The sequence below is a fragment of the Podarcis erhardii genome (genome assembly GCF_964252035.2).
Source record: "Podarcis erhardii genome assembly, chromosome: 3".
NCBI lineage: Eukaryota > Metazoa > Chordata > Lepidosauria > Squamata > Lacertidae > Podarcis > Podarcis erhardii.
The window spans coordinates 57,435,924-57,446,936 of NC_138507.1; the positions used below are offsets into that span (position 1 = coordinate 57,435,924).

General features: G+C 37.9%; 1 protein-coding gene across 1 annotated transcript in view; it reads left to right on the forward strand.

The window, feature by feature from the left end:
• RNF217 (ring finger protein 217) overlaps nucleotides 1-8,937 on the forward strand; it is a gene marked incomplete at its 5' end in the record, with an annotated part of 30,439 nt that extends 21,502 nt beyond the window's left edge. The window contains 2 exons of the mRNA XM_081855976.1: nucleotides 1,000-1,071; nucleotides 3,408-8,937. Coding sequence (XP_081712102.1) covers nucleotides 1,000-1,071; nucleotides 3,408-3,487 — 152 coding nt within the window. The 3' untranslated portion in view covers nucleotides 3,488-8,937. The remainder of the gene's footprint in view (nucleotides 1-999; nucleotides 1,072-3,407) is intronic.
• Nucleotides 8,938-11,013: the final 2,076 nt, after the last annotated feature.

The window sequence follows — 11,013 nt, forward strand, 5'->3', positions numbered from 1 at the left end:
CCCAGCTGCTTGGGGAGGTAGGGGGCTGTTCCAAATTTAGACGTTTTGGCAGGGATTGCAAATCCCATAGATTCCCTGGAAACAGGCAAAATACAGCTCTCTTAAATGTATTAAGTTGTTAAAGCAGCATCTGAATCCAATTAAGTGAATTAAGTAATCACTCACATGCTGCATTACTAATTGTGCACTTCAACAAGCCATGGAATACATTTCCCCATATTTACAGGGATTTTTTCTCCCTTGGCATATAACTAATTTAACTGTTGCTTTCACTGCTAAGAGATTTAGCATGGCTAGAGTTGTAATGTATTATTATTTATTAGATTCACAAAGGTGCCCATCGATAAAAGATTTCCTGAGTAGCTTACCAAATTGAAAACACAATATACAATAATAATTAAAAATAGACAATTGCATAGAAGCAGCAATCCAGATTTTTTTAAAAACAACAACAACACCCAGCTATAAAGATTGGATGGATATAAAGGTTTTAACAGGGCACCAAAAAGATCATAAAGAAGGCACCAGGTGAGTCTGGAGAGACTGATTCATAGGTGTCAGTGTATCACTATATATTTAGTGAGCAAAGAGATGCCGTCAATATCTATGCTGAGGCTGCTTCAAATGGGCCAGTTGGGGACTTAATGGCATTCATGAGATGGTCTCAGTACAACACATGTAAGTGGCTAAGTAAACCCCTCTAAGGAACCAATATCCTTGCTCTTAAACTGGAAGCAGTTATAAACATCAGCATATTGTCATAATTGGAAAATTTAAATTGTTCTCTGTCACTTGGGGGGTTGGGGACACTTTTAACTTATGGATAGCCAAAACCGAACGTTTAGCATTAGTAACCAATGTAGGTACGTAACCAACCAACCAATGTTCTCATAATATGCTATCAGAGGCTGTATACTGTACATTGGTTTTGTGCCTATAGGGGACAGAGTGATGTTACTTGAAATCCCATGTTAACAAATTTTTTTCTTTCCATTTTAGGTGGGAAGTTGCTTATCGCACCACTGATACTGGTTTTGGGACTGGTAATAGGAGCCATAGCTGTTATCATAGGTAAGAACAAAATGCTATAAACAGTATGAGGTAGCATTTTGAAGTAAGGAACATATCCATTTCACTGATAACTGTTGTCAGAGGGGCAATGGGCAAAAATGGGGCAATTTGTGGGAAATTGTTTGGAGGTAACTTGTGTACAGGGACGCGGGTGGCGCTGTGGGTAAAACCTCAGCGCCTAGGACTTGCCGATCGTCAGGTCGGCGGTTCGAATCCCCGCGGCGGGGTGCGTTCCCGTTGCTCGGTCCCAGCGCCTGCCAACCTAGCAGTTCGAAAGCACCCCCGGGTGCAAGTAGATAAATAGGGACCGCTTACTAGCGGGAAGGTAAACGGCGTTTCTGTGTGCTGCGCTGGCTCGCCAGATGCAGCTTGTCACGCTGGCCACGTGACCCGGAAGTGTCTGCGGACAGAGCTGGGCCCCGGCCTCTTAAGCGAGATGGGCGCGCAACCCCAGAGTCAGACACGACTGGCCCGTACGGGCAGGGGTACCTTTACCTTTACCTTTAACTTGTGTATGTGGAGCTCCCACTCACAGAATTCAATTTTGTATTCTTCTTCTTACCTCAGCATCCCCACCATAGCCCACCTCATTAAATAGGGTCCTCTAAACCTCTGATCCTTTTTGGAGAGACAAGACCAGGGAGACAAGAGGGTGAGGAGGTCACCCTCCACCCAACACCTTCTGCAGGCAGATCTCTGGTTCCATCACAATTAATACATTATGCACAATGAAACCACCAGCAGCGGTTAAAACAATTAAGCAACAATCTAAACTAAAAATTTCAGAAGAGCATAATGTTTAAAATAAATTTCCACACCACAAATAACAGAGTTTTAAAAGCTGGTAGGAATTTTAGAAGATATTTATTATTATTTATTAAATGTCCATAGCACCCTCCATCCAAAGATAACAGAGCAGTTTACAATATAAAAAATACATACCATAATTACAAACAAAAACAAGCATTATTATTATTTACTAAGCATCTGAAAACCAGAAGACATCTGGCTGATCTGCAGAAGGCCCTGTTTTGTGCTTGCCTGCCTCATGTATGGATAGAACAGTAAGCAGGCCCTGAAGCAGGTTTGTGTGAGAACAAATGGTTCCGTACATTTAACTGAGTATAGACAGATGGGTGAGGTTTTGCTGATTAGATACCTTAATATGCCTGAAATGTGCACACTGCTCCCACATCTCTAGTCAATGCCTTACAATTATGGTTACAACAATCCGCTTCAAAAGTGGAATTCCCTAAATAACTGTGGTGCGGATCCCAATCCTACTTCCTTCCAGGTCCCGTTGCCAGTGATTGGCGTTACATAACGTAGACATGTGTGATATCAGAGGCAGATTTGGTCCTTCAAATTTTGACCTTTTTGAGGCTGAAATTCAGCAGCCTCCCCGCCTCTCATTTTTGGTTCTGCTCAATTCACTGCATCATAGTTGTGACCCAGTGTGGCAGAACTGGTTGTGCCGCCCTAAACACGCCTCTGGTGATATGCCTCTGAAAGCATAAAATTATATTAAGCCTCTTGATTTCCTGGTGGTCTAGTGAAAAGAATTCCTTGCTCTCACAGCCGCAGCCCATGTTCTATTCCCAGTCAGAGGGAAGTAGTGCTTTAGGACAAGTTATCTGGTCATAGAGCATTTGTTTTTCATGTAAAACATCCCAGATTCAATCCCCAGCATCTCGAGATAGGGGTGGAAAATCTTCTTTCAGAGAGCCTGGAGACCTGCGGCCAATAAATGTAGATACTAGTGAGCCAAATAGTCTGAGTCAGCATAAGGTAGCTTCCTGTGCCCTTATGTTTTGTGTTTGTAGAGTTTCATATATGCTGGAATTAAAAGATCAGCTAGGTTTTTTAAATTGCTTTGAGTTAGGCCTGCAAGAAAAAGGCAAGTACGGTACTATGTGCAGGAACATCCAGACAGCTTAGAACATTAAAGTTCTAGCTTACATTCACAAACTCTTTTGTTTTAAAATACTTTTCAGAACTGCATTTTCACATTTTTTTGTATAACAAAGTTAATTCAAGTAAACTGATTTTTGTTATTATTGATAAACGAACTAAAATCTCAACTACTTCAAATTATATGGCTGCTTTTGATGCAGAGTGGCTGCTTCTTATATGCAGTTTGAATAGGCATTCTGAAAAAAAGTTAGCACTAACAATATCATTGGAAATAAGGCAAATTCTGTATTTGCTACCTTACAGTAGGCTTCTTCTCTTCACTTGGCTGATAGAAACCCAGGATGCATTTGTTTCTATTCAGTGAACTGTGTACAGTTGATATATATGTATTAACATTCTATATTTTCCTTTGGTTTTGGCAGGTTTATTTGTGTTCCCTATCTATTGCCTTTGTAAAAAGAAGAGGAAAAGGCCACGAACAGAAATGCCCTGGTATGAGTGAGCCATTATATATCTGAAAGGAGCCAGTCCTGCAAGAATTGTGGAAAATATGTGCAGCACGCTGTGCTAGTTAACTATCCTGGCAGAAAATTCAGGGGCAACTGCCATATTTTGTCTGCACTGTACACTACTAAAGACAGACCAGATTGCTTCCCTGCTCTGCTACTTCAGACAAAATGGAGGCCTCTCAATTTTTAAAGGTTTTTTTTAATCCCTCTCCCAAAAAATCAAGTTTACTTTGTTGGACAGCCTACATCTGCACTGTAGCTACACATCTACTGATTGGCCCACGAAAAGAGTATTTAATTTGGCAACCTCTTCCCCACCCCAAGTCACTGGCGTAACTCTCAGGTGGCCTTCCAGATGGTGTTTTCAGTGGACTTGTTTGTTTCAGAGGCTGGCTTCATACGTAGAAGTGGTTATTCTGTCTAACATGATTGGCATAATGACAGGTGCTGAATTCAGTAGCTCCTTATTTTGTATATGCAACTTTGCCCTAAATACTGAATCATGTGTGTGTTAATAGCTACTGTAGAACCTTATAGGGAATTTGGTGGGGAATGATTGGAACAGTATCTAGTCCAATTAAAGCAACAGAGAGATTTGTCTTGGTTATTTGGGAGAGCATTGTGTCATTTTCAGTGTTTTTGACCTGTGCAAGCTGTTTAGCAAGGCTTAAAATGTTCACGCCATTAACTTCCATCAAATACACTGAATTAAGTTAGGTGTAAAAGCCTGCCTTTTATGGTTGTTTTTGGAGTCTGACTAAAGGCATTGTGGCACATATACACACTACAGACCAGAAGCATGTTCAGATCTGAATATGCAACAGCAACTAAGAATGTGGCCAAAACCAGGGCAAATGCAAGAAAAGAAACAAAAAATGTAACTACTGGAGCATATTTCAGAATGTTTAGCACTATCTAGCTGGGGAAATAGCAATTTGTTCTGAAGCAGTCCAGAAGTGCACTGTTTTTCTAGCCTGCACCAATACATGCCTAAAGTGAGTAGGCATTTCTAGGTTTTTCCTAGGAAGATACATTCAGGACAGCTTCATAACACAAGGTCACTTAAAACACAGGATCTGTTCGTGTCCTTCTTACTGTTAGGCTCAGGTCTGGAGCAGTGCGCCAATGTAAATTATGTCTGTCCTGGTTTGCCCAATTTCCATAGTTCTTCCCCAAAGGTTTGGGAGTATTATCAATATTAGGTGAATCAGACACCAATTTGTAGGTGTATTAATCTAACCCACACATTAAATCATTTGTGTGGAGTTTGACATGTATATTTCCAAAGGTCCAGGCCTTCTTGCCTACTAAGAGAAAGGACATTACTGAATTTATTAATTGTCCCATTTGTATTGCACATTAGCAGTTAAATTAAAATGTCACCTGTGAAGTGTTACGCGTTTTAAACAATGAATAAATTCAGTAAAAACTAGTGCTTTTTTTTTTCTTTTTTTTTTTGGAGTTCAGGATCAGGTACCTGGCAGTCTTATTTATATGTTCTTTTTTTTTAACTTGATACTTTTTGTTGAACTCAACATGTGAGGGACGTGCAGCCCATTGATTTTAAAGTTAAGAATAAGGATAATTAAGGAAGGGCTTAAAGAAATTATACTGTCCCGTTACGTTAGCAAAAGAGAATATCAGAGAAAGGAAAACCATGCAAACAATCCATTATATAACGATGGACTGTATCGTAAGGTGCCTTTCTAAGCTCAGAAGAAGTCCTTTGGGGAATGGAAGGGCGCTTTGATCCAGCAAAAGTTCCCATTAACAGGAGGCAGAAAGTGAATTTTGCTTTTACCTTCCTGTCTCTGCAGTCCCTCTCACTATCTGCCATGCTGTTCTGGAGGCTGCTTATAGAATCCTAGGATCCAACCTAGACACAGAATTATAATCTGCTGAAGTTTCTTGTTATCTTCAAGGTTCTGTTACTCAACAGAGTAGTGAAGTATTTGAAAGTCCTATGTTCTGTTGTAAGGGCAATAGACTCCACAAAATATATAAAAAGGCAACATAGTTATTTGGAGCACATTGTACATTAAAATATTACAGCACTTCATTGCTGTAGGAGTTTGATGATAGTACAAAATGCAACCCAATGAATATGTATTAATTGCTGGACCATAAAGCCTCATCTGAAATTGGTAGTAGATGCTACTTATCTGGCAATATGTCTCTGCCTTATGTTTCATTTTCATCTGCTAGCATCAGTCATCTTGCAACTGAAAGTCTTTAACAATGTCCAAATTTACCACCTTTTCATCCACTAAAATTAGATTGATTTTAGTGGATTATGAAACCTGGCTTACTAGAGAAATGAATTAGAATGCAAACATTTCAAAGAGAAATTATTTTTGGTAAATTAATATACACTATGCTGTTTCAAATATTTTGAGATTGCTTAATGTTTCTCCTTTTTTTGTGTTGTCTCAGAGTTGACTGCTGCCTTAAACTTTTTAAAAGATTGTATATGTTTACCTAGCCCCAAATCGCATTTTCTCAGGCCAAACTTGTGCATTTTCTTTGGTTTACTCAGGGATTTCAGTCCTTCATTAAAATGTCAAATACTCTTATGAAAAAAAGTTTTTCTAATATTTAGAAAACATTCAAACATATTAATTATATCATGAGATTTGGTGTTTGTAGTACAGGATGCATTAAAGCAATCTTGAGGCCTCTGTTTGATTTTAACATAATTCATGTACTACTTGAGCTTTCTTCTGTGTTTGATTTTTGTTCTCTACTCGTTTGAAATATAGCCCTTACATGATCCGGGAATTTTCATGTGCAGCAGCAAGTTCTGTGTAAGAATCTTTCTGCTACAACTATTGGCTCTAGAGACAGGAAGTGCTCTCAAGTCTTGACAGAGATGGTCACTTGCTTGGAAATGACTGGTCTCTCTCACACACATAACTACGCGTGATCAGCAGGGGATTTGAACCATCATGGCCAACTATTATTTCAGTAGCTTGTGAAGGATACAGGAATGCCACATGATATTTCTGGGTGGGTGCTTGTCTTGTCTAGACAATACTTTTGTGTCCACATGGGACCACATTCTGAAGCACTCTTGCTCATGAAAGCTTACTTTTGTAAGTGGGTGTAATCCCATAGGTGTTGCTCCATTGACAGAAGGCACCCTTCAGCAGAATGGGGAGGGAGGCAATTCCTCCTCCACTGCTGATATCTCTTGTCTTGAAATGGTTTATAATACTAAGATAAGTGAAAGTGAAAGGCATGTGTATATGTTATCTATATAAGGGTAATTTAAAGTTATTTATAGAAGCAACTCTTTCCCACAAAGATACAAAAATAGCTTCACGGACACAAAGGCATGACATTTTAATACTTAGATGAAACGTGTATCAATAAAACCCTGTGGTTATGCAGATTTAGTTCACTGAGCATTTAAGTGTAACCTCAAGGTGTAGATTTTATATTCAGTTTTATATTAACTTGCCTTTTCCAAAAATGGAGCATTAGCAGTTATCATACAAGAAAGGAAGCAGTGCATTAGAATACTGGTTTGCTGACCCCTTTTGTAAGGCTATTTTCTTGAATAATTATCCCAAAGGGTTATTTTTTTAATTTCCTTTAACAATACATAAACAAACATACTCATTTAGCAACCATTGGAATGACTGCTGATTCACTATGTCATAAAACTTGGGTGAAATCATATTGTTTAAAAATCTGTTTTGCTGAACAGTTTCAGAAAGACTGTTCTGTGGTAAAACTGTTCAAGACATTCTTTGATTTGTTTTATGCAATTGGTATCCTGCTCTGTGATTATTATCTGTTGCTTTTAAATTGGAGTAACTTGATCTCAGTTACAGTGAAATATGTCCCTATGCCTCTGACCATAAATCACTCACAGTAAGGGAATAGTGCCTATTTTCTCTCTCTCCAATGCTTTAAAAGAAAAAAGTATAATATACCTTATCAGAATGAAAAAGAATTGAAATTGTCTATTTAGGGGACAGAACCTCCATTGCTTTTATTAGTTTAACAGTAAATACAAGACTGGATGATTTGTTCTAAAGTAGAGCATCTATAAAGTATTTTATTATCCAGATTGCTACATATTCCAATTTCAGAAGGTTGACAATTTTTCAATGTATTCAGACATTGCCAAGTAAAGATAGTTGTATTTGCAATGCAAGTAGGTGTAAACTATAGGTTGCAATAGATTGCCATTTTGGTCTTGACTACTGACATTCAGCCTGGAATTAATTTCAGTAAATAGGTAGCTGTTCGTGCAATCCTTTTGGAAATTCGTGCAATCCTTTTGGAAATGGGCACAAGAAAAATGCTTAGATATTGATTCTTACTATTAGCGCAATTTTTCTAAATCCTTTCAGGGTAATATTTTTTCATGCATTGGCTGCTTTAAAAATGGGTGGTTGTAATCACTTTAAGAATGCTGTTTCTCACTGTGGTAAAATCTTTGCCAAGACATGCCATGAATTTATTTATAAGAAATATAATACAATATCTATCCCAGGGCAAAAGAAAATTCATCTTAGCTGAGCCAATATTTCTCATCTTCTTTTTTAAAAGAACAATTTTTACACAAAGCTGCCCCAAAATTGTTAAAGTAATTCTGTGAGTACAAGTGAGGTGACCTTCTGTTTTAAATGATATACTTTTATGTTGGCCACTTTTCCTCGCATCCCAGACATTCCAGTCTAGCAAGGAAGATTCATGCCTGAAATAATGCTTCTATTTATGGCTGGATGGGACCCCATACTGTCAAAAAATGCTGTGTGTGGAGACAAAGTTCTGGATTAAACCACACATGTGCACTCTGGCAGGTTAGCCAGTACTGTTTAAGTTTTTGTATGTATTTAATTCTGGACACCCTTTCTTAACAACAGGTGATTAGAAGCTGTCATTGCTAACCATATGTCTCTGGGAAGATCTTGAAGGACACCTTTTTGTGTTGCAGTGAGATCTTTGGTTCAGGGCTAGAGCTAGGGCTAGAGTTTCATAAAGTGTAGGATACTTTATATTTACTGAAAATCTTGAATGTTCACCTGCAATTGCAGTCATAGCCAGAAGTTTCGAGAACAAAGAAATGAACTTGTGTGCTATTTTGTGTGCCATCCTTCATAAAATGATTTAATGTATTGCCAATTGTGTGTGGTGCCCTCACAATCTCAGTTTTCTGTTTCTGTAAAGTTTTTAAAGAAATTGTACATAACCCTTGATTATGTGTGAAGGATTTTTTTAAAATTAAAATATATTGGGACATAGTAAAACTTCAGCTGCAACTGTTGTACTTTTGAGTTTTCCATGGGATTTATTGGATTATATAATAGAATAAGGACAATAGAAGTTACTTCTGAGAGACTGGTCTTTCAGTTTGGTAGACTGATTGATGCAAAATGAAGATCAAATGGTATAATTCCTGTGGTAAAAGCTAAATAAATAAAAAAAAACACTTGCTTTTCTTTGTTTTGGCATCAATGCCTTCCTTTTTCTTGTGCTATCACCTAAATCAGCTTGTATTACAGCTGTGGTTCCCAAACATTTTCCACCATTTGAAAATTTAATTTTCTGCACGTGCACTGTGCTAAATGCTGTATGGTTTTTATTTGTATTCCCATTATTTTTATTCCTTGTGTATTGTATTTACAATTTGAATTCCACAGAATTGTAATACAATGAAATACAGTATACAAAACAAAAGAAGCAATAAAATGCAGTTAGAAATCAATAGGAATATTTAATGTGATGGATGTACCATCTCCCATATTCAACCACATATTCACAGATATGCCATGGACCACTTGTGCGTGGCAGACCAGTTTGGAAATTCTGTGTTACAGAATTGGATCCAAAGTGCTCAATGCACAGAAACCAGTGGAGGCTGACTGTAGCCTGTCCTTTCCCGGCAACAGTGCAGCACCCTGTATTACCTTAAAAGCTCTCCTGCAGTGTTCCCCAACTCAGCAGTAGCTTATTCTGAGGTATGAAGGCAGGAAAACCCTGATGCACTTCAGCCAGTGACCTGTTGGGGGGGGCATAATGTAAATATTCTTCTTAAAATAAACACAAAACTTGGATTTAGATTTGCAGAAAAGCCATCCACAAATACAGAACTCTGCTAGAGTACATGTAAAGTTATGAATGGAAGAATCATGTTAGTTAAATAATCAAGTTGATTAGAATTCAAAATTTAAGCCCACTGAAAAATATTTTTCTCTTACATGTGAGTAGTCATCTTCTGACATGCATATGCCTGTGTTTATGTATGTAAATGGCATATATGAACTGATTAATACGTGGAAACATCGTATGTGAATGTCAGGTTTGCCATTGCGGTGGCACTTTCCCAAGAATTATAGCTGTTCCACACATTAGCATTTTGGTTTTCAAGAATGGTGGGCAGGGACAGTTTTTAGTGTACAGGAGATGTGAGCCAGCCATATAGTAAAAAGAGTAGTTGCTAAATGATTATGCCAGTAGCTATTACTTGAAAACACTCCACAAAAAGCCAAATAAGTGGGTACGCCTTCTTAGTCAGTGTTCCTACATCAATTAAATGTTTTACAGCATGACACAAATACATTAAAAAAATATGTTCATGCCTTGCAGATCAACTCAATTGAACATCTGTGTAGAATTTTGTATTAACTTGACTTTTCCATCCATCCTGGTAAAGGCCCAAAACTAAATATGTGAAAATAAGTTTTGCTCATTTAAATAGGAAGCAATTATTTGCTCAGAAAGGGGAAGAGTAAAATAAGGTATGGTTGTGATAAATAAAATATTAATTCCCCTCCTTTCCAGAGCTACATTTCATTTCCAATGTGAATATGATACTAAGTTTTAAAATGTAGCTTTTAAATTGAAAAGTACATTCTCAGATTAAACAGTCAATTGAATGGATTTAAAACTGCTTTTTACTGCGCTGCTTTAGTTTTGTTATCTTTTTACTTTTATACAATTGATCTGTAATTCTTGTAGCACTATGACACTTCATAACATAAAGCTGTTATGCAAAGTCATTCCCTCTACCTAAATAACCATTTCAATATTCCAAACTATTTTTTCCCTCTATATGAGACTTCAAGCAAACAGATCTACAACTTAGTATTCGATATCAATTTTTTTTTAGTACAAAATATACCCCAGTCCTCTCACCAAGCTTCTTTCACTGAGGCAATTGTTCATACAATCCAAAGTGAGGATTCTGGCATTACAAAACACAAACTGCTCCTTGTAGCGATGGTGTGGCCATGGACCATTGTACTAGCAGTCTTCTTCCTACAGTGGTACCTTGGGTTACATACGCTTCAGGTTACATACGCTTCAGGTTACAGACTTCGCTAAGCCAGAAATATTACCTCAGGTTAAGAACTTTGCTTCAGGATGAGAACAGAAATCGTGCTCCAGCAGCAGCAGGAGGCCCCATTGTGCCAGTGGTGCTTCAGGTTAAGAACAGGTTAAGAACAGTTTCAGGTTAAGAACGGACCTCGGGAACGAATTAAGTACGTAACCATAGGTACCACTG